The sequence below is a fragment of the Lactuca serriola genome, chromosome 5, assembly GCF_051521515.1.
Source record: "Lactuca serriola cultivar US96UC23 chromosome 5, Lser_US96UC23_V15, whole genome shotgun sequence".
NCBI lineage: Eukaryota > Viridiplantae > Streptophyta > Magnoliopsida > Asterales > Asteraceae > Lactuca > Lactuca serriola.
The window spans coordinates 268,862,451-268,888,108 of NC_136412.1; the positions used below are offsets into that span (position 1 = coordinate 268,862,451).

At 33.0% G+C, this 25,658-nt stretch overlaps 2 protein-coding genes across 2 annotated transcripts; one reads left to right on the forward strand and one right to left on the reverse strand.

The window, feature by feature from the left end:
• The first annotated feature begins 1,218 nt into the window (after positions 1-1,218).
• LOC145050483 (protein NRT1/ PTR FAMILY 6.4-like) lies at positions 1,219-10,375 on the forward strand. The gene is made up of 5 exons (XM_078998727.1): positions 1,219-1,261; positions 1,606-1,730; positions 8,478-8,810; positions 8,916-9,457; positions 9,537-10,375. The coding sequence occupies exons 1-5, from the start codon at positions 1,219-1,221 to the stop codon at positions 10,348-10,350; spliced, it is 1,857 nt and encodes a 618-aa protein (XP_078854853.1). The 3' UTR covers positions 10,351-10,375.
• LOC145054260 (uncharacterized) lies at positions 10,363-11,562 on the reverse strand. The gene is made up of 3 exons (XM_079002410.1): positions 11,410-11,562; positions 10,779-10,981; positions 10,363-10,699 (listed from the first exon to the last, which is right to left on the reverse strand). Exons 2-3 carry the CDS (start codon positions 10,968-10,970, stop codon positions 10,574-10,576), a joined length of 318 nt encoding a protein of 105 aa, XP_078858536.1. The 5' UTR covers positions 10,971-10,981; positions 11,410-11,562; the 3' UTR covers positions 10,363-10,573.
• Between the last annotated feature and the right edge of the window lie 14,096 nt (positions 11,563-25,658).

The window sequence follows — 25,658 nt, forward strand, 5'->3', positions numbered from 1 at the left end:
ACAGTTTAATACCGTCAATTCACAGATTAATACAGTTAATTCACAGTTTAATATATAAAAAGTATACATTTAGAGTCCTATTCTCAACTTAATAAATTTATACACTAATTTACAGCTTAAAACATATAAAAATTTATGAATTCACAGCTTAAAACTTAGATTTTCTTATTAATAATAGTTAAAACGTACATTAACAAAACTAAACAATAGTGGAAACATTTAAACATCACAATTCACACCTTATAAGGACCTAAAAAAACAACAACTTAATACAATTAATTTGCAGCTTAATATAGTTAATCAACAGCTTACAAAGACCAAAAAAAATCACATTGTAATGCAGCTGATTTATAGTTTAATATAATCAATTCACAGCTTAATACAACTAATTTACTATCTAATACATAAAATTCACAGTTTAATATAATAAATTTACAGTTTAATACATAAAAATTATACATTTACAACCACACTCTCAGCTTAATAGACTAGTTAATACACTAATTCACAGCTTAATACTTTAAAAACTCATGAATTCATAGCTTAAAAACTTATATTTTCTTATTAATAATAGTTAAAACTAACATTAACATAACTAAACAATAATTACAACATTAAAACAAAACAATTTACAACTTAAAAAGAGTTGAACTCATAGTATTTGAAAAAACATTAACATAATAACCCACATTATAAATTCAATTCACATCATAACAACAACAACAACAAAACATAATCGGTTTAAAACACTAAATTCACACTTGAACAAATAAGATAATAAACCTGGATTCACAACTTAATAGCCCGGTAAACATAAGATTAACAAAAGTAAAAAAAAACAAACAAATAAACAATTAAGAAATTAAAACATTAAATTCATAGTTTAACAGAAGTAAAAACAAGCAACACAAACATTGACATACCTAAAAGATGGTTGTGAGCTAGTGGTGGTTCACCGGAGCGGGGAGGTAGCAGTAGTGATGGTGGTTGATGGCAATCTTTGATGTGATCTCTTAATCTAGTCGGAGATCGTTGATCTGGAGATATAAATCATAGATCTAGAGAAGGACATCGTAGATATGTCACCAGAGAGTGTAGATCTATCATCAGAGATTGTAGATCTAGACCAAAAAACTTCAGATCTGAGAGTCTCGTTGATGAAATCGTGAGTATGATGTTCTACCTAGGATTTTGGAATGAGAGGCATCGAAATTAATAATGTTCTGGTTCGTCTCCAGTGAAGATGAACCCGCCAGACAAGGTAAAAATGGTGGTAGATCATGAGTATGGTGGACAAGGAAGACCAGGTTGTTGTAAAATGGTGGTATAAAGTTGGTCATCGGAGGTGGTGGCGGTAGAAACACCGACAACGACTCAAAATCACATAACCAACATCGGAGATGAGAGATTAGAGCTTTCAAAAGTCGAATTCTCTTAGATCTAACTAGATCTAGATAGATCTGGACTAGGAACACCATCAGAGACAAGAAAAACCATCAGAATCGCGCAGATCTAACCAGATTTGAGTAAGTAGAACAAAGGAAAGTCTCCAGAATCAACATTTGTCGGAGATCACATACATTGAGTGGTTTTTGGTTGGAACAGAGCTTGTAGATTTGATAGTAAAAGAAAATGACATGATAGCTTCGACGGTGGCGGCGGTCGACGGTGGTAGTCAACAGTGGTGGTGGCGGCCGGCGGTAGTGTTGGCCGGAGAAAATGGTGGCAGAGTTTGTGTTCTTGAAGATGGGTGGAGAGAGAATAAGAGAAGTTGAGAGAAGATATTATTTTGTTTTGGAAATTTAGAAGAAAATGTAATCCGATCTATTAGATTTGAACCAAAAGAATGGGTTTAAAAAAAAGACCATTATGCCCTTTTATCTTTTTGCAATTTATAAAACTAATTTTAAAATTAGTAGTTCTTAGGTTCTTAACTTTTTATGGTTCTCATTTGAACCTTTATCTATATATATATATATATATATATATATATATATATATATATATATATATATATATATATATAGGTTCATTTGAGACCACCTATATTTTGTGAGACATGGGGACCAAATCTGAGCCTTTGATCAAAACTGATCTTGTGGCTCATAACAAAATGTGATTAACACTAATTAATCTAAAAGATTAGTTAATTAGGGGTAGATTAGTCACTGGGTTAAACTTTAGATCATCAGATCTATTATCTTCACGTTATCACAAAACCCAGCTACTTCTATTCTTTCTACCAATTCATACTAATCGATCAACATTCCTTCATCTTCGATTCACACTGATCAATCTTCTATTTGCTTTGATTTGGGTATTGAGGTTTATGTTCATCTATCGACATCAACAATTCATTACAAGATTTTTATCGATTGTAGCTCTGTGATCATCAATTTCATCCAAGGTAGAAGTTCAAGTGTTCAGTTGATTTCTGCTAATCTTCATCTTCAATAATAACTAACGATCTTTCAAGCTATACCTTTTACTCTACATCATGATTTCATCAATTGATCAAGCTTTCTGTTTTATTCCCCTGAGTTTTCATCGCTTTCAGATCATCGATTCTTAGCCATTCATCAACATTAGTAATCAATCATCAACTGCTATCGATTTCCATCAGATTGATGCTTGGAGTTTACTATCAAATCAGGTGTTTTTTCAATTTAACTTCATCTTAAATCTATTATCATTTCAAGTTTTTGATTTCAACCATCGATTATCAATTTCAAGCTTTTTTTGTGCATTCGAACACATATTAAATGAAGATAAGCAAGCAAAAATAACGCATCTTCGTGTTATTTTGTGCTCATTCTATAAAATCAATGAGGTATGTACATAACTATTATTGTTCTTGAGCCAATTATCTTACATTATACACGCACTCTACCTGTTTGATGAAAGTCCTGAATGAATAAAGAGTTTGATGTAGAGTCTGATATATCACTCCTTTCCCACCCTTAAACTTTGTTACTATTTAATGATATTGACCCCAAATTCCAAGTTGTTTTTCTTAACTTAGTGATCACCGGTGTATTTCTTTTTGTCAGTGATTGAAGGACATACAACTGTCATCAATGCAATTGTTCAGTGCATATGTTGGAAGAAGCATATCATCCATATCTTGCCACCATTAATTAATGATGAGAACTTCAAGAAGCATATTGACATGTTGGTTTCAATGGTGCTTGGTCCATAAAGAGTTAAAGTGGCTAAGAAGTTGATGGATGATGAGGACTTGGTTCATCTTTAGAATCAAAATTTGTAATGAAGATGGTTTAATTTACTCCCTGCACTCTCTTTATTTCTTTCTTGTTGAAATTGTTCTCTACATTTGTGCAACTTTAAACATTGTTATTGCAACAGATATGTATCCTAATACCCATCAAACCCCTTTCAACCCTTTCATAGTGTAAAGTGGTACATACAGTTATGAAATTAGATAAAACTTTCATATTTTCTATCATTCCAACTTTTTAGGTAAATCTTGAATGGAACTGTAGAGAATGTGGTTCAATAATAATTTCCTGGAGTGTCTCATTCAATGTAGTGGGATGTTGTAAATTTGCTTATATTTTTTTTGTTTGGTTTCAAGTGATGTATTTGAGGTAATTGAATAAAACGATAACACTATATTCTAAGTGTTTACTTTTACATTAGTATTTACAAATAAATTGTGCATTATTTTAATTTTCTTACATATATATTGTTATATTCTAGTTCGATATTTGATGTTCATATAATCATTTAGTATTACATTTTATTCAGAATGTTCTACATATACAAACATCCTATAACATTATTCCATAAGAATATTAAGTTGTGACTTGAATATAGACAACATAATTAAATTATTCTGTTAGAATGGTATATATATTCAGAATATTAAATATAACATTAGAATCTTATGTAATATAAGTTCATTTTATATGTTAATTAGAATAGTTTGCACAAGGAAATCTTTAACAATGAACAATATTTTCAAGGAATAGTTTGCACAATGTTCTCTCTATATATATTATCATCTTTTCATACTAGAATAAATTGAACAATGTTGTGTACATCTAATTACATTATGTATTTATCTTTTCGACATCTAAATTAGAATTTGACAAAAAAAATGCACCAAAGTGAGTTTCCTATTTAATTTCACAAATGTATCCATATATGTTGATTTTAAGCATTTTGATCATTATCCTCCATTTCACTATCTTCGGTTTCAATCCTTTCCTCTGTCCCTTGATTTTGAGTTTCTACCATTCCAACATGCGCTTATCCACTTTCTGGCTTATTGGTACTTCAAAAAATTGTACTAAAAAATAAGTCATTGAACTGTTTTGCCAATTCCATGTTCTAGTTTCATTTGGAAACATCGATATACAATTAAAAACAATTTCTTCCATATTCTCTTTTTCTACAAAAACTTTCTAGAAGGCCTTTTCGAACATTAAGTTATGATAAAATAAAATCTAGAATATTATAATATTAACATTATTAATCATATACTTCATTATAATAATAATCAATATCATACATTCTCTTAGTAAAGTATAAAGAGCTGTTCTTTGAATAATACATCAAGTTATGATAAAAGAAAATATAGAATGTTAGAATGTGCTACATAAAGACATTAACTTTACACAATAAAGTCATTCGTGTATGAATTAGTTCTAATTTATCAAAGTAAACAGTAACATCTGATTAATCAATAAAATAACACCTGAAACCAAATTATGAAGTAACACCTAACTTAACAAATAAGAATACCTAGAATATTATGTTACCGAACACTATTTTACTAATATTTTTAATCGATCATCAAAATAATCAAACAAAGTAACATATGGATCAAATTAAGAAATACCATATGACTTATCAAACTATCACGTAATAACAATTCATATTTTGAAATATATATAGGATTCTATATTGCGTGGAAGTTCAAGGTTTATACAAAAGTGCACGGTCTTTAACTGGTGAAAATATGTAGAATATGATATCACACATTCAATTCAATGAAGATTTTAGAAATTAATCATCAGTTCACAACCTGTTTAGCAAATGATTGTGATGTACATGACAAATTGGGAGAAAGAGTTAAAGAACAAGAATACATATTCAGAATATATAGAATATTATACTAACATATGCAGAATATTGCACATACCATAGAAAATATACATAATATATAGAATATTATATTAACATATGTAGAATACTATCCGTTCCACATTACAATTTATAAAATAATTAGAATATCACATATTCATATTTTAAAATATCTGGCATACTATGCTTCATGGAAGTGCAAGGTTTATGTAGAATTACAAGGTGTTTAACTTGTGCAAATATGTAGAATATGATACTAAAAAATGTAGAATAGTATGCATTCTCATTAAAAATTCATAGAATCGGTAGAATATTATACATTCAAATTTCAAATGTGAAGAAAGTTATATATAAAAAGATATATCATGGTTTATTCATTTTTACTTTGACTTCTTTGACACAAAAAAATAGTTATTTGGAGTAGATATGAAGCGAAGTAAAAAAAAAAAGAGATTTTATATGACAATTAGAACCTGAATCTGATTATGTTGAACCTGAATCTGATTATGTTAAACCAGGTATTCTTGAGATCTTGATCTGATTTCTTTGATTCTGTAATACTATGTGATTGAAAGCTTGATCAGGGAACATAATCGGAATCACAAATTTGATAATATTAATCATAGTGAAAAAGAAGATTTTTAGGGTTCTTCAATTGCAAATCTCTCCTGTAATCAGAATGGGAGTAATCATAATGTTTAAGCATAAGAGGAATCTAATTGTTAAAATAAAAACTTAATCTCGATTTAACAGTTCTTCAATCGAACTGTAGATCAGGAAAAAAAGGATTTTTAGTGTTCATCGAGGTGGAGGGTTTTATACATGAGAAAAACAAAGAAATGTTTGAATCATGATGCAGATAAATTATACTATTATACGTTACCTGGAATGAATTAATTTGAATCCGATTTTGTATCCATTTGTTGGAATAAGAAATTTGGAATGCTTTTGATGCAGGATCAATCGATGCTCGAGCGATTTCAGAATCAAAATCAGAATGAAAGGTTGATAAAATCAGAGCGTTCAAATCTAAATCTGAAGGAAACAAAAGATGTTGATGATCGAGATTGAATCAAACAGGTTTCATTGTTTGTATCGAGATTAGGGTTTTATGAATCAGAATGAAGAAGATTTGAAAGAATACGGAGTGTTTTTTGCGACATGGATGAAATAGACAGTAAAATCCCCTTACTGCCCCTCTGCGTCCTTATTCTAATCCTGAAGTTCCATTTAATTGCAAAAATATCACCGCCTCCTTGTACTTCCTTGTGGTGTAATCTGATTTAATTATAGCCTTAGATTATTCAAGATGAGTGGTCAAGATTTGATCCCCTTGTCTCACATGAACCTAACCCTATATATATATATATATATATATATATATATATATATATATATATATATATATATATATATATATATATATATATATATATATATAACATTTCCTCTTTTCATTATATAATCTAGCACCCATTTGCTTCTTTATCTCCTAATTTATCCTAATTTAAAAGAACATGTTTTTTTCATCCTAAAGTTTCAAAGACGAACCTTAAACTGAATAAGGAATTGAGTTTGGGATGAAAGTGGAAAGTGGAAACCATGTAACATGAACTGTTAGGAAAATCCGAGATAGGATATCTTTCAAAGAAAATGAATTTTAATATAATGAGAAAGAAGAATGTACGAAATTGTTGTGACAAAACATCTTTTATAAAAATAAATGTAAGATGACATAATTATCTTTTATCAATTTGTTCCCCGTGGGTATCCTATTCTTATTTCACATTAAGAAAACACATCCAAACCTCCGATAGTTGCTTGGTGACATTTGATATAATGAAATATAAATAAAAGAAAAATCTTACAAACTAAATTAAGATATATGTATTAATTGTCATAAAATAAACTTGGGTTACAAACTTGCTCAAAGTGGAGTGTTTGCGTTTTGTATTCAAACTAAACCAAAACAATAAAACAAAAAATACATTAGTTATTTAATTAGATGACAGTGCATTATGCATTTACATATACTTGAACATGCCTTCTCATATTTTGTTCTAATACGCATATGCCGCATTTGTTCTATTTGCCTTATGATTTATATTAGAAGGTTAAACCAATAATGAAATATAACAATTTTAACACGTATCACTTACAAGTTGCAATATCTACCTTTTCAAAAATAAGTTTGCATATACATACATCATTATATACATTTCATTTTTACTAAACTAGTTGTAACTTGTAATCATATATTACAAAATACTATTACTTCACATTCTGATATTAGAAGTCCGTTTTATATTGTTTGAAAAAAAAAAGGTAGTTTGTAAACGAGAAACAACCTTAAACCCTAATTATCTATTACAAAACTATCTTCTAATTTAATTTCTATCGACCAAGGGTATATATGTCATTTATCAACACCTCGTGCTATTACACTAATCTGTAAAATAATATTTTGTGTAAATTCCAGTGACAATCTCATGCATTCTCACATACAAGGTAAAGAGACACAAATACCCTTCACATGATATCAATACCCAAATGTTCAGTATAACAACCTACTTCCAACTTCTCTAACCACACAACACCTAGATGCTTAAGAGACAAAAATACCCCTCGCATGATATCAATAGATCAAAGCACACATCTTCCAATTCTAATAAAAGAATAAATTTAATCTCATATTGACAAGTGTCATATAATTAGAACTCCTCATTAATGTTATATATCATTTATCATGCCACTTGTCAACTTATTAATTATCCATTTCAAATTTAAATTTCCACTCTAATTACATTAAATTAATAATTGATTATGCATTTCAAATTTCAAATTTTAAATTTTCTCATTCTAACTATATTAAATTAATAATTGATTCTTCATTTTAAATTTCAAATTTTAATTTTCTCACTCTAATTATATTATATTAATGACATTAGATTGAAAAATAAAATAAAATTAATACATATTATAAGATGATATAACTTCACGTATTTATTTAAATCAACGATTATAATTTTATATAACTAAAAAAATATCTCTTAAGTAATAATTTATTAAAAATATCAATTAATAATTTTGATTTTTTGATATGAAAATTTAATTAATTTTATAACCGTGGTTCTCACGGGTTATAAACTAGTTATGTCAATAATTCAATAAAAGATACTTGTCGAAAAAGATGGTCTTAATTTCTATAAATTAGAGTGAAATTGTGAAACCATCACCTCATAATTTCATATCTTCCTCCCTCTCAATTTCACACACACATTCCAAAAATGGTAAGTCTTCACTTATCATATTCTTACTTGATAGTTGATACTACTACTAATTCATGTTTAAATTTACCATTTTAGCAGGTTTGTTCTACTTCTACGAATGAGAATGAGAAAGAAGAAGAATGTGTAGATTTCAAAGGGAATCCTGCTGACATGTCCAAAACAGGTGGATGGGTTGCAGCTGGATTGATTTTAGGCACTGAACTCTCAGAGAGAATCTGTGTGATAGGGATATCAATGAATTTAGTAACATATCTCCATGGATCTTTGCATCTTTCTTCATCAAAATCTGCAAATATTGTCTCAAACTTCATGGGCACTCTCAATCTGCTTGCCCTTTTTGGAGGATTCATAGCAGATGCTAAAATCGGCCGTTTCTTAGCCATCCTTATCTTTTCATCTATTTCTGCTCTCGTAAGTTTCCAAATGACCATTTTACCCTTACATTCCATTAACATCATTAACTAAAAATTTTAACAAACACCCCCTATGTTGAATTGAATTTGAATTTTGAACCAGGGTATGGTGTTACTAACACTAGCAACCACCATCCACCGCCTGAAGCCGCCATCATGTGAGACCTCAGGCGGGTGGAAATGCATAGAAGCCACCGGAAGTCAACTGGCGATGCTCTACATAGCACTTTACACGGTGGCACTGGGTGGTGGTGGGATAAAGTCAAATGTCTCAGGGTTTGGGTCTGACCAGTTTGACAAGTCAACACCTGAAGATGAAAAGAAAATGGTTTACTTTTTCAACAGGTTTTATTTCTGTATCAGTGTTGGATCTCTTTTTGCAGTGACTGTAATGGTTTATTTACAAGATAAAAAGGGTTGGGGGGTGGGGTATGGGGTGTCTGCTGGGACTATGGGTATAGCTGTCTTTTTGCTGTTGTGTGGGACCCGGTTTTATCGGTATAAAAAACCACAAGGGAGCCCTTTGAGTGTTATATGGAGAGTTGTGTTTTTAGCTATGAAGAATAGGAGATTGTCTTACCCTAATCATCCTAGTTTATTGAATGGCTATGATTCCTCAAAAGTTCAACATACTGAGAAACTCAGGTAAATAAAATTTTAAAAGGAAGAAGAATTTATAATCATCTATGAATTTATAAATTATGTGGTGGTATATTATATATAGGTGCCTTGACAAGGCTGCAATAATGGCAACAAATGAAGCAAATGAAGATTTATGGATAGTTTCAAGTGTAACTGAAGTTGAAGAAGTCAAAATGGTTATAAACCTAATCCCAATATGGTCAACAGGGATCCTCTTCTGGACAATTTACTCTCAAATGAACACTTTCACAGTAGAACAAGCAAACATCATGAACAGAAAACATGGAAGATTCAACATCCCTCCAGGATCATTCTCCTTCTTCCTCTTCATATCCATTCTCCTATTTACCTCCCTTAACGAAAGGGTAATTGTTCCTTTTGCTAAAAGGATCACAAATTATCCAAAAGGTCTCACAAGTCTTCAAAGAATTGGAATTGGCCTTGTGTTTTCAGTAGCAGGAATGGTGGCTGCTGCCATTTGTGAGATAAGAAGGAAATCAGACATGAAAAATGGTATCAAAACGAATGCTTTTTGGTTAGTGCCTCAGTTTTTCTTGGTGGGTGCTGGTGAAGCTTTTGCTTATGTTGGTCAACTTGAGTTTTTCATCACTGAAGCACCTGAGAAGATGAAGTCAATGAGTACAGGTCTGTTTCAGACTACTTTAGCTATGGGGTTTTTTGTGAGTAGCTTGTTGGTGTCATTGACTAATATGGCAACTCATGGGAGGTGGCTCAAGAACAATTTGGATCAAGGGGAGTTGAATAACTTCTACTGGATGCTTGCAATTCTAGGAGTGTTTAACTTTTTTGGGTTTTTAATCTTGGCATCTAGACACCAGTATAAATCACAGCATTATCAAAATGAGATTGAGACAAGAAGGATTGATGACATATAGCCATATAGGAAATGAATCAAAGATGTAAGCGTTATTGTAAAGAAAGAAGCTGAATAGTGAAATAGCATATAATGTATATAGGATAAGGAAGTAAGAAACCATTCTCTACTAAAAAAATATCACGAAAATGGTACATTATGAACTATTTCAATAACTAGAAAAGAAGAAAGATATTAATATCTTCAAGAAACAATGGAGTCTCTTTCATATCATATGCGTAATTTCAAGCACTTGCAGGTGTTGGAAGATGCGTGACAATCAAAGGTGGACGAAGTGCACAATGCTTTTCTTGTTCTTGTTTGCGTGCTTTGAACATTTCTTCAGTCTCGATTACAACCAATCTTTTAACCTGTGTTAAGGGCTAGATTTGTTAATTTAGAAAGTAAGAAGATGTGAGATTTTGATGAAAATGGAAGATGTTTGAAAACCTGTTGAAGCATTCCTCTGAGAGTAGGAGTATTCCATCGCATGACAGTTCTGTTGCATTTCCCAAGACGCAATGCTTCTAAGGTACGCCTGTGAAGTTTTCGTGTTCCTGGAATGCCCCTCACTAGAGTTATGTACAGGTTAGGGCTCCATGCGATTGGAGCACATGCTTTGTAAGCTTTGTAAGCATTCATCTTTCTTCTTCCTACACATAAGATTTACATCATTACAACACCTAATGACCTAAATTATAACGGTATTTGCAGTAATTGTTAATTGTAGTTGTGAATTCTTTTGCTTAAACATATTGATTTTGTAGTTGCGATGTGGTTTTCGACTCTTGATTCACGTGAACGCACTATTGATAATCAAGGTGGCATTTCTACAAACAGTTTGGGGGCATAAGGCATTCGACCAAATAATTGATCAGGCTTCATCATATACATATACCCAAGATTAACACTTTATAGAGTAAGTGAGTAACTAAATAGCAAGCTCGTTAATTTCAATCATGATTGAATAAGCCTAGTTTCCAACAAACAGAAATCAATTCCACCCGAATACGAGAAAAAAAAAAAAAAAAAAAAAAAAAAAAAAAAAAAAAAAAAACGGATGAGGGAGTGGGGGAGGAACCTGAGAGAGCGCTGCAATAAGAAAATACAAGTCGAGTCGCCGCCGACGGGAATATCAACACTTTTGGTGGACGGTGGTACTAGGTAACGCTGCAAACAATGTATTTTGTAGTTGACTAACCAATCAAGATTGTTACCAACCGAACCAATTGAATTGTAGCCAATACGTTTGGTCGGTATTACCATACCAATTAAGTAAATTTGATACAGTAACAGTATAAAATTTTGAATACCACAGTTGTACCGTACCAACCAATTCATATATATATATATATATATATATATATATATATATATATATATATATATATATATAGGGTTAGGTTATTTTGTTTTCATTATCTATTGTGTGCCCGTATGACTGATTCTGGACCAATCATTTTAGTTATTTTAAGAAAGTAATTAATGCATATTACATGTTGAAGATATAATAGGTATTAATTACATCTTTAGCATTTAATATGCATTAATTACTTTCTTAAAATAACTAAAATGATTGGTCTAGAATTAATCATACGGGCACACAATAGATAGTGAAAACATTTGAACCTAACTCCCTCTCTCTCTCTCTCTCTCTCTCTCTCTCTATATATATATATATATATATATATATATATATATATATATATATATATATATATATATATATATATATAAAGAAATATTAATTATCACATTTTTATGTTTCAATTAAGAGTAGCAAGTTTGGCATTACGTATACATTACTCGATTACTTGTATATTACTTAAAACAAGAAAATCAAAAACAATTAACTAATCACTTCTTAGACTAGTATATATTTTTTTTTGTTAATTCTTTATATATAATGTTTACAATTAAGACAGTGAGACAGCGGTATAGTTACTATATAACGTCATAGTTGAATACATTTACTTTGTATTGTGCATGATAGTTATTTTATTTTATATGCATATAAAAGGTGCTAAACATCAATGACAATTTTTTTTTGTTTAATTTGTTTTCGATTATGAAAATTTTTCTAACTGTTAGGTTGGATGATGATTACAATGTGAAACCTAATATAGTTAATCATGTGTCAAACTCTTCAAATATAAAAATTAGTTAAAGCATTTGGTATATACCAGTACCAATATGTACCAACCAATTTTTTTGGTAGCCAAATAAACTGGTAGCAAGTATAGTTGGTATGGTACTAGTAGTTAAATTCTCCTACCAACTATAGTTGGTACGGTACGCGGTTTGAAAAAAAAAAGTCGGTACCATACCAATTCCACCCCTATAACTAAGGGTACCATAGAAATGAATTAATGAAAGGCATAAAAATGATGGAAATAAAAAGTTATAGATCATAAGAAATAAATTTTGTAATAATAAATTTGATGGAAATAAAAAGTTATAGATCATAAGAAATAAATTTTGTAATAATAAATTTGTAAAAAATTCTATAATCTATATATCTATATCTATATAATCCTAATAAGACTCTTCTTGAAATGACACATATCCTTTCTAGAGTTTATTCTTGTAACACGACAACTTTATACACCTTGAAATTAAAATATAATTCTTTCTTGAATAACTTAAAACCAATAACTAAATTTTGAAACAATCTATCGTATCACAATAAATCACGAATCTTATGTCTTAAAATTAGGAACGAATTTAGAAACACTCATTGAACTTCGTCTCTTCTGTTTCTCGCTAGAATACGCTCTTCTCTTCACATCCTAACCTAAATTTTAAAAGAAATTAAATATTCTCCCACCTTTTCTTCATATTTATCTTCTTACCCATGTAAAATGATGACATGTGTCATATTTGGATAAGATTAATGATATTTTAATTGTAACGCCCGTAGATCCGGGAAAGTCAATTTAGAGACGATAAACATCAAAAGTGACTTTTGATAAAAGATTATTTAGAATGAATAATCGTAACCAGGTTGTAGTGGTCGTGGCGAGGTTTCCGAATATATAAAGAATGCCGAAATCCGAGTTATAACGAAGAAGTTATGACCTGTTGAAGTTTCGCGACAGATTCGGTACGAAACGGTGTGATGTAAATGGTGAATTTACGATTGAACGATATTTAGCCTTAGTGATCCAAACGAAAGTCGTAGAATACATTAAACCGAGAGTGTGCATAAAAATAACGTCTAAATCTAACTTCGTATGAGGAAGTTATGATTTTTTGAAGTTTCGACTTAGCAGTATGTAGCCCAAAGTTCGAATATGAGATCGAGTGGGTTCTAGCCGAAACAATCTAAACGAGAATCGAAGATCTCGTCGATAGTAACGCAACGGTAAAAAGACAGACGAAAACGAATGTCAGATAAAGGAGTTATATATTTTTAATGGAGTTTTCCTGTCCTCGCCAACTAAGAATAGTATAATAAAAGTTAAAATCAAAATTAGCCAACGAAGTCTAAATGAGAGTTGTAGAGCATAATCTCACCTACGCGTGGATGTAAAGAACGTCGAAAACGGAGCTCATATGCGAAAGATATGAATTTCTGAAGTTCAGGGCACGAACTTCAACCCCTGTGTCAAAGCTCACGACGTGAGTATGGTGGCTCACGACGTGAGCAAGAGATAGACATCTTCCAGGGAAGGTGGCCTGATGACGAACGCCATGACATCGAGCTCACGACGTGAGCACAGTGGCTCACAACGTGAGCATAAAATTTCAGCCCTATAAATAGAAGTTGAAGGGCAGCCGGCCATGGTTGCTAATTCCCCCCCCCCCCTCTCACTCCCGATACCCTCTCTAGACCTCTTAAAGTACCCTCGAAGCCTCGGCATCATCCCGAGACCCGAAGCGAGTCCCGAAGCTCCGAAGATCCCGAGAAGAAAAGAGTTTCCGAGCCGAAGTTCTGCCCGCGAGAAGCCCGGTATGTGAAGAGATCACAGTTTCACCAAAGAATACTACATTTAGAGCCATAGTGTTGTCCGGTCATCGTATTATCATGTGAGTGTGTAGTTACTTTCTTTTACCGCATAGATATGAAGTATTTGCTATGAAATACGTGCTATGTGTTTATACGTTGTTTGTTTACTTGATATGGTTGTTGAATGAATGTTTTATACAGGTTTTTAAATGATGTAAACTATATATGTAATTTATATATACAAATATGCTGGGTATAACATGGGTAGATGGAATAGTTGGTGTGTGATGAAAGATGAGTTTGAGGATGAGATGAAAGATGATATAGATCATGAGATGAGGGTGACAGGTGAAAAACGAGTGAAACCTTTACCCAAACGATGGCCCATGTCATTTAGCAGAGTAGGGATGACAACCATAGGCTATTCTAGACAGTCCTGTGGAACACTAGCAAGTTCGCAACTTGTAGGTGTTGTGGACTTGATGATCACCGGTGTACTCTAAAAACCCATTGATATGTATTGCTAGAAGAGTCTCGGAACCAATACTATCAATAAACGAGATAAACCCCGGCGACTATGGAGTTAGCGCGTGGTAACTACGGATATAGTGTTTGTTGAGAAAACCCTGGCAACGATGGATTTCGTGCCGATTCCTTAGAATAATCCTTAGGAATATATGAAAGAGGAATAGTTGATTCGTAGGGTAATCTTTAAGAAATAAAAAAGAGACGATGGGGTGGGTAATTGGGTTGATTTTGTGATGATTAAATATAATATAATATTTTATTGTGGGTTGAAAACCCTACTGCTCACCAGACTCCAAAGCCTGACCCACTCAATTTTTATGTATGACAGGTAGTGGAAAAAAAAGAGCATAGTTGGACGATGATGAGGGATTTTGGATTATAGGCCATTAGATATAAATAAATGTTGTAAGACCTATATGGTACTATTTATGCTTTTGGTCTGTATCGGAACATGACATCCCGATGTTTTATTATTTAATGAAAAGTACATTCTATTTGAGAACAAATTCTGCAACTGTTTTCTTTAAAAGATTACTCTGATTTTAAAACAAAGCATAAACAAATCGTTCTTTTCTGGGCGTGAAATTGGGGATGTCATAGTTGATATCAGAGCATTAGTTTAAGCGAACTAGGAATTTGTAGGATTTCTAGACTTAAACTTAGAATGCTAAGTGATGATTGTGAGATGCGTGTCTACCATATTTTAGACACGAGCACGAGTAAATTTTTGGAAATATGCCTAAAATGCTTTTATGTGCTAAATTCTATATGTTTTCCATATATGAAATTGTTTGTTCGGATCTATGGTCTGTTGCTGACCGGATCTGGAAATCTTATGTGTTTAGGATTCTAGGAGTACGACTACGATATTAGAACTAGCATGTAAATGTTTCGTAGTGATAAGGATGATTTGAATGTCTATCATGATAGAGATCGAAATTCGCATAATTTGGTGTATAGATCGAAATGGTAAGCACACAAAGTGGATTGGGAAACGGCAACCCGCAGCCTGAGCCACAAGTGATTAGGAGTGCACCAGAACTAACAGCCGCACCTGAGCCAATCACGATGGCAGGAGTATACGCAATGGTGTGAATGATGTTGGATCATAAGATGGAAGAGACAAAACGTGTACTTCAACAAAGTAAGGACGAACTTACTGTGCCAATACACCAGGCACCTACTCATGAGATAACTATCAGGGTTGCTAAGTCAGTCGAAGAAGTGATCAATGGTAGTATTGCCAACAAGGTTGAAGTTGGCAAGGAGAGGAAATTTGAGGGGTCTTCAAGGTCTGACAAGAGCAACATGTTCTCGAAGTCTAGAAAAAGAGGAGGTAAAGAAAAATGGTGCAGGAAATGCAAAAAGAAAAACTCTAGAAAAAGTGGCGAGGAGCTGACATGTTTTAAGTGTGGAAAGCATGGTCATTACGCTGACGAATGTTCATTCAACGAAAGGGTATGTTACGAATGTAATGAGGAAGGGAACTTCAAGCAGGACTGCCCAAAGAGGGAAGAAGCTACAAATCCAAATGTACCACTGAAGCATTATGAGAGATGTGACGAAGAGGTGATTTGTTACATATGTGGAAAGACAGGGCATTACACCATCAAGTGTGTATCCAAAAAGAGGGTGTGCTATGAATGCCAAGAAGAAGGGCATTTATCTAGGGACTACCTGAAGAAGAATGAGGGAGCAAAACCAAATGCACTGCCATAGCCAAAGGCAGAAGCATTTTAAATGATCCTTGACGAAGCAGATGACAATGCGAGGAATCAAGGATGAAGACTTCGTATCAAGGTATAGCTAGTATCAGGAAGTGTAGCCTATTAGAGGCATAGTATAGGGTGAACTTGAACTTTTGTGTAATAGTTTGAAGAATTAATATAAACCCTAGTTTTGTTATCTGATGTGTTGAATGACACCTATCGGATGATATCGAAGGTGTTATCTTGCCTTAGAATATGTCTGATAAAACAACGGAACGTTTAGAGGAGTACGGTACGTCTGAAGTATACCTTCGATTGGCAGGATGATGGAACGATTGGTGCAATTCTTGAAGTTGTCCCATCGTCTGGAATTTCCATCACCAACCGAGCTGAAATAGAATTGATGATTGAAGATACGCATGGAAGAAGTCCTAGTAGAGTCTAGTAAAATTTCTATGATTATTTGGACACATTCGTATGTGTTAAATTGTTTTATGATTTTAGGACTTGGAGACTGCGAGACAATACTTGGGACGAGTATGAGTAGGTGTGAATAGTAGTAGAGATCTATACTACTGGAAGCACATGACTCACGCTTGGATCAGGGAAAGTTACAAGGTTACCAAGAAGCTAGTGATTGATTCCGTTTTTTATTCAAGTATGTCGTTACCATTGTTTTGGTAATGACTAACAAGATGATTGATAATCTGACCCTAGTGGTCATATCAAATTGAGTCCGACTATGATGAGTTTGTTATGTGGTTCGGAGAACCAAGTTCGATGTAACATCTGACTTAATTCAGAAGATTGAAATCAATGCGATCAATAGCATCACGCTCGTTGTTAAAGAAGCTTGTAGCTAGAAATGCTACATGCTAAAATGTGATTATATCAATGAAGGTATATTCCATTCTGGAATTTGACTCTAAGAGACTTGAGTCTAAGCGTTGCATCATACGATGAGAGATCACTAGAGCATGACCCATCAATCTGTTACAATAGATAAGGGAAAGTACTTATCCTAAGAAGAAGAAGGAGTCCTCAATAAGGATTTATTTTGTAACTCGTAGGTTACGATTGAAAGTCCAACATAGTACGAAGAGCAGATGCAAGATTTAGCATCGCCTACGGTTAAGAAGTCCAAGAGTTAGATACTCATTCGAAGGAACATAGAAATTACGATTAATACTTAGGATGGAAAGATAACGTATGAAATCATTATACAAGCCCTATTTTCGCTGATGATTCTGGGACGTAATCATCCTAAGGAGGAGATAATTGTAACGCCCGTAGATCCGGGCTAGTCAATTTAGAGACGATAAGTATCAAAAGTGACTTAAGATAAAACATTATTTAGAATGAATAATCTTAACTAGGTTGTAGTAGTCGTGGCGAGGTTTCCGAACATATAAAGAATGTCAAAATCCGAGTTATAACGAAGAAGTTATGACCTGTCAAAGTTTCGCGACAGAACCAGTACGAAACGGTGTGATGTATATGGTGAATTTATGATTGCACGATATTTAGCCTTAGTGATCCAAACAAAAGTCGTAGAATACGTTAAACCGAGAGTGTTCATAAAAAGAACGTCTAAATCTGACTTCGTATGAGGAAGTTATGATTTTTCGAAGTTTCGACTTAGCAATATGCAGCCCAAAGTTCGAATATGAGATCGAGTGTGTTCTAGCCGAAACAATCTAAACGAGAATCAAAGATCTCGTCGATAGTAATGCAACGGTAAAATGACAGATGAAAACGGACGTCAGATAAAGGAGTTATGAATTTCTAACGGGGTTTTCTGTTCGGCCTAATAAGAATAACATAATAAAAGTTAAAGTCAAAATTAGCCGATAGAATCTAAATGAGAGTTGTAGAGCATAATCTCACCTACGCGTGGATATAAAGAACTGTTGGATTAGTGTCTAAGTCTGTAACGATTTTGGTATGTACTTGACCCGATGGTGCATGGTCCTTTTGGGTTACCTTCACCAAAGCAACTTGATAGGATGAATTATGGAGAGAGAGGAGTAATTATGATTTATTAATATATTGTAATAATAATATATTAATGGAGAAATCATATTGTTTAATTAATATTAGTTAATAATCAATAAGAATTGATTTTGTGGCTAAAAGATATTAATTAAATAAAGGGGACTAGAACTGTCACTTGTGTGATAGTTGAATATTGGGCTAATGGACTCCATAAAGGATGGAGTGGACGAATTCTATGGGGAAACCCATTAGATATCATCCAAGGCCTCTAAGGAGGGATTCCATGGGTTGCTTAGGGCCTAAGCAGTCAAATTAGGGTTTCGTTGTTAGATAACCCTAATAGCCTCACTATTTAAGGAGCCCTAGGGCACCAAAAATGTGGCCAACTAATCCCTTAGGGTTTCCACATGTTTTTGGTGCCGCCTCTCTTATCATTCTTCATCCTCTTGCTCTTGGTGTTTGTGAGCCATTAGAGGAGTGACACTTGTGACTCTAAGTTTTCTAAAGCCATTACAAGGAGGATTTGAGATTGTTATTGCTACAAAACAATCAAGGTAAGATCTAAAACCCTTTCATATGTTAATATGATTAATTGTATGCTAAATTTAGGGTTTATAGCTTTGGATATTCAATTGCATGTTCATTAGACAAACTAGATCCAAAAGCTATTAGGGTTTGCATGTATACCATAGGAATGATGTTTTGCTAATAACCCAACAGTGGCATCAGAGCCATGGTTGTTTGTTTGATGTATTTGATGCTATTGTGAATTATCCTTGCTTAAAGATCGAAATTTAGGGTTTCAGGGGGCTAACTCACCGAGTCCATGCCTGACTCGTCGAGTCAGCTGTTCAGAAAGAGGGAAAATCGGGATTTTGTGCTCTTTTGGCTGTGGGATAGTTACCAAAACATTTTTTATTGATATAAATCAGATTTTTATGATATTGGGTGATTATCTTTGCCAAAATTAAAGATAACTTCATATTAGTTAGATAATTATTTCCTTATAAGATTAGATTTAATTATTTGAATTATTTGGTGAATTATCTTGCAAGATTTGGACTAGGTCAAATTAGATAACCACCAATTAATTGTTAATTGCCTTATTTGAATTTTGTGATCTAGAATATTCTTGACAAAGTTTGGAAAAGTTTCAAATTAATCCCTTTAGGTTTTATAGTTTAAATTTGAACTTACAAGTTTTGGTTTTGAAATTTAAATAAGTTAAACCCTAATGTTTTGAAATGTTTCAAAACTTGCCCTCAAGTTTTGGAATTTAAAAGTTGATTAAAAGTTTAATTTAGAAATGTTAAATTCTAAAACCCTAGTATTGTTTTGAAAAGTTCAAATCACACCCATATGGTTTTATTAATTAATTAAGGTGTATAATTAAAAGAGATTTAATAAACCCATAAAGTTTTGGTTTACATTTAATTAAATTAAAAGTATAATTTATTAAATTAGACCACCTAGTATTTTAAAAGTGTAAAATACACCATATACTATATATATGTAACATTAAAAGTCTAATATTATATATATGAGTAAAGAGTCAGTCTTACCGTTAGTAGGCCTCATTCACGAAGCTGGTCTATAAGGGGTGTTTAAGGAAATTGCCTATAAAATGGCGATTGAATGGGTATCCACTCTTACCCACCGCACTCTTGACTAGTGGAGGGTCGTTAGCCGAACGGGTAGGATAGGACAGAAACCCTTTCCATTAAAAGTATAATGAAGTATAAAGTAACTAAATGTTTTACAAAATTCTCAGTCTTAGTTACTTTAGGAAAAAGTGAATTGATGCACTTCCATGAAATTACACTTTGTGCCCTTGCGAAGACGTTAGTGGAGCGTGTGTGGTTAACCGGAACACTAAATGGTTCTAAGAAAAGGTAGCAAAGGGCAACTCATTGTTTGTCATAGTTCGGTGGAGCGTGTGTGGTTAACCGGCACATCGAATAGGTGACTGTAACATTGGGGGCACCATGTAAGTTTGCATGGTTATTCACACCCTGTTTTGTGATCCTCGGCATCCCATTCACAAATCGAGGGGCATATCGAGATTTAAACATGCCATTGAAATGTTCAATGAATCTCAAAAGATCTAGGAATTTTCAATAGATTTAAAACTTAAATTTCTTTTTCGTTTTTCATGGTGGAAATTGGTAAATCGTCATTTACCTACCTTCAAATATTCTGCAACTGGATTACGGTATCCCTCTTCTAGGTTGTAGAGTATTATGTTGGATCCTAGCCTCGATGTTTCATTTGGGTGTCACATCGAAGATCCTAATCAACTTAACTTGAATTTTCTCCCATTTTGTAGATGTCAAAGTATGACAACTATGGTCCTCTCAAATCCCGTGGAACAAGCTTTCCACATGAAGATGATATTCCACGATTCGATCAGGGAACAAGAGATCATGCTTCACTTCCTCCACCTCCTCCAATTATTCTCCCTAACCCACAAGTTTGAAGGCTTGAAAAGTTCAAGCTCACTCAAGCCCTTTTGGCAAGTAAACATGGGAAACCTATGTGTGTACACGTCTTAGAGATGAAGTCACACATTGATAGGTTAAGGATGTTGGGTGTCGAGATTTCAGGTAAGTTGGCTATTGACTAGAGTACTATATGATGGATCATGATGTGACCCTCATTGATTTGACCTATTTGCTTATAACTACTGAATCAGCAATGATTTGGTGAGCTGGTCGAGCAAATTTGTCTGGTGAATCAAACTCCCAAACTTCAATGGACATTGAAAATGGGGACATTGGAGATCCAGAAAAGGTAAATTCTGAGATAGTTCCTTGTGCCATTCCAAAAGAGTCCATTTGCTTCTATTGCCAAAAGAAGGGGCATTGGAGATGAAGCTGCCCTATTTACCTAAGAGATCTAAGAGATGAGAGAGTCAAAACGTATGGCTCTACTTTAGGTAAAATCCATTAACTAACTTTTTTAAGTTCCTATTCTAGATTCTTAATACATGATGTGATAAGATTACATTTCGATGTTTGTAGGATAGAAGAAAAGAGAGGAAGCTTAAGGAATCTAATCGTGAAGAAATGGATTTCGATCGCATTACTTGAAGATTAGATTCTTGAGCTACTACTTGAAGTTAGAATAAGATTGCTAAGAAATATGTATTAACATATTTCAATTGAATTGCATTGTAAGGACAAATTTTTCCGCGATAAAATAAATTTTGATTTTATATTATTTATTTATCCTTGCAATGGCGTGTATGAAAAATTGATGTTTGAAGGTTTCTATTATTAGCAATAATGGATTTGATTCTTAATTATGTTATTTGTGGAAATGTCAAGAATTTACCAAATAGAGAAAGTTTCTCATCCCCCAAGTTTCAATTGGACAGAAACTTGGAATCATACAACTTGGTTGCATGATGAATGAGAAATTTTATATTTGGAAATTAGACTAATTCGTTGACAAAGTGTCAAGTGAAAGGACTAGGAGATCGAGTACACAAGGTTGTGTGTTGATCAAGTCCACCACAAGAGTGACAAAGATATTCGTCATGATTTACTAAAGGTTTAGTAAATATGATTATACTTATAAGATTAAGTGTAATTCTCAATTGATTGAAAGAGTTTCAATAAATAGCAGAACGAATGAGAAAAATCAAGTAGGCAGAAAGATAAAAGTTTCTCTATTCTAAGAAGGGAGAGTACCTTTTATTATGTTTTATGATAGGTATTAATGATTAAGAACCATATCTCAATTGATCCTCTAAGTGAGTCTTAGTACAATTGTATGTTTGAGAAGAGGATTCAAGAATTGAAGAAATGGTTAAATCAAGAGGTCAATCATACTTCGTTCCAAAAACAAGTCTTAGAGTTAAGATTGTGAATTGAGTGACAAGTCTTAAGAAGGTTTATAACATTCATCAAATGTGGAATTTGAAAAGGTTTTCTTATTCTTGTACATTTGAAATTGGAAAGTTGTGATGTCTTGGATAAGACAAAGACCAACTAGGACCAATTTTGTGAAGTATTTTTGATAAAAGCTACACTAACTCTTGAATATTTGTTTGTCGAGAAATGTTTATTGACAAAAGAATCTTATATGTCAAGGATTCAGTGGGAGTCTTAATGGTCTTGAAAGGTTTCAAGAACTAATCAAGAATAAGCCTTATCAATCATCACTAGCACACGACTTGAGGTTTACAACCTATCATGTTGACACTATCTTGTTTCTGTGCCATTTCAGTTGAGTTAATTTTGCATGTGAGTTCTATGAGTTCTCATTTGAACGCGTAAAAGGCAAGCACCTTGATCAATGAAAAGTACATTGATAAGAAAGGGTGAGCTGCTTAACTACTTGGAAGACATGGTGGGCACTCGTGTTACCATAAGGCAAGAAAATCAAGATTAAGAAAGTACGGTCCATATGAGTTTGGATTTGTCGCAAACTTTGGTTTTGGCAAATTCACATGGATAGGAACTCATACACCATAAAATCTAAGTGTCATAAGATTACATCCTTCATGAAAATGACTGTGAGGAAATGCTTTCACTAAGAGAGATTTTAAGAAGATAGTGATTGTGAAAATTGTATTCTCGAATTCGATTATGGTAACAGTATCCCTTTCCATAATTCGAATTGTGAGATTTGACAATTAGTCTGAATTGTTTAGACACACATATGAGCTATCTAAGGCAAATGTGTATAAGTTTAAGAAGCTTAGATAAAGGATTATCAAAGCATTATGTATTAGAAATTCAATAAGTATTGTTTTCTGGAAGTTCAGTTGTTTTCTAAAACATGTCAAAGCTAGTGGGAGCATAAGTGTTATGCTTATATGATAATAATCATCATGATAGTGGGAGCATAAATGTTGTGCTTGTATGATTATTAAGGCAAGTATTGCAAGTTAGCAATATTAATTATAGAAAACAAGAGTTATACTTTGCAAAGTCGTAAAGGTTGAAAAGCTGTTTTGCTATAATTAAGGGAGAGAATATTGTACTTCATTTCAAAATCTAAAGCTTAGATTGAGAAATTTTAATAAGTTTAGTCAAAGGATACATAGTGTGTTCTTAAATTTCAATTATGATTACGGTATCCCTCTTCATAGTTCGAATTGTAAGAACGAGACACATAAAATATTATGGCAGAAGATTGATGGAGTATCATATCTTTATGTATGACATTATGCATCGTGTCCCATACGCTTTGGGTATAGGATTGATTGCCAGTGCTATTATATTTGACCATTCTAAAATTTTCCAAATGTCTAGCGCATTTAGAGGGAAAAAGGACTAGAATCGTTTTGACTAAAATAATTAAACAACTATCAAAGGACGATCCAAAGCTCGCTGAGGATTGGTCGCTTGTGAGTAGTTGGAAGTATAGTATTGGATGACATTATTATGAATAGATAAGATTCTATTAAGAATGAATTGTCATATGGCAAATATGGAAATGTTTCCATATTGGGAGTTGGATATTGGGAATCTATGTCTAGATTAGAAACTTTTATGCAAGAAGGATGTTCAAAGGAATGTAATTTGAGTGAGAGACATCATATCTATAGAATTGGATCTGATAGAGATTGGCCAAGTCTTGATGATTTTGAGCTATGACTTTACGAAATAATCATTGCATAAAATGTTAGAATCTAGCATAAGTAACAAGAATTTGATATTCTTATACTTATGATAAGGATTGAGATTTGTGAAATGAGTATGATTGGAAATGTGTTCATTTGATCTATTTCACAAAGTAAGGACCGTAGGTAAACATTGTGTGCATGCTGAGAACATGGGACAAGTGTAGTAATAATTCAAGTAAGAAGTTGATTACTCGAAACAACAAATAATTTTGTAATCAATATGGTGATTAAATAAAATGTTTTATTTATACCCAGAGTGTGGGGGCATATGGGATTAGTATTATTCTTGTGTTTCACTTTGCATGTTTTGACTTCCTAAATAAATAAATTGGTTCAGAACAATCAAATTATTCGAACGGACCACAATCGTTCATATGTTGGAAGTAGGTATGAATGAAGACTGTCGTGAATTGGTGTGTGGATTGTCTAAAGAGTAATAGACATAAGCAAATGTTTGATGCAACGTTCATGAGTGCTTATGAATATGATTTGAGCATTAGAATAAACCCACGCTCACTTGGTTCACTTCATGGATTTTATCACGGACGATAATATCTTATATTCTTGAAACCGAGATGTGTGAGTTGTATCTTGCGAGTAGGTTACACATTGATAATATGTAAACGCACCAGTAATTTGGTGTCATAAAACATATTTTTGTGTGTGATTCGGTGAGTGAGTGCAAGCAAGCATTGAATCAAAGTTTATCCGTTCCTTTTATCCAACATGGGATGAAAGCGATATCTATGGGCCCCTCGATGATTTAGTGATGACACCTAAGCGCTTGGCCAAGCCGGGACTAATTTGATGTGTTCAATTGTAGTCTGTTGTCAGTCGTCATAAATCGGAAATCGGGAAACAACACATAGACTGAGAGAATGATTTCAATCCATGTCTCACATCTATACGATATCTAGAATAGAGGAATTTATGATCCCTTATCTAAAGGACACGCTTCTGATAGGATCAGAGTTGACAGCGGTTTTTTGAAAGCTATGATTGCAGATCAGGATCTAAAGTCATACGAAGAATAGTTATTAGAATTATCCAAGTGGGAGACTGTTGGATTAGTGTCTAAGTCCATAACTATTTTGGTATGTACTTGACCCGATGGTACATGGTCCTTTTGGGTTGCCTTCACCAAAGCAACTTGATAGGATGAATTATGGAGAGAGAGAGGAGTAATTATGATTTATTAATATATTATAAGAATAATATATTAATGGAGAAATCATATTTTTTTAATTAATATTAGTGAATAATTAATAATAATTAATTTTGTGGCTAAAAGATATTAATTAAATAAAGGGAACTAGAGCTGTCAATTGTGTGATAGTTGAATATTGGGCTAATGGACTCCATAAAGGATGGAGTGGACGAATTCTATGGGGAAACCCATTAGAAATCGTCCAAGGCCTCTAAGGAGGGAGTCCATGGGTTGCTTAGGGCCTAAGCAGTCAAATTAGGGTTTCCTTGTTAGATAACCCTAATAGCCTCACTATTTAAGGACCCCT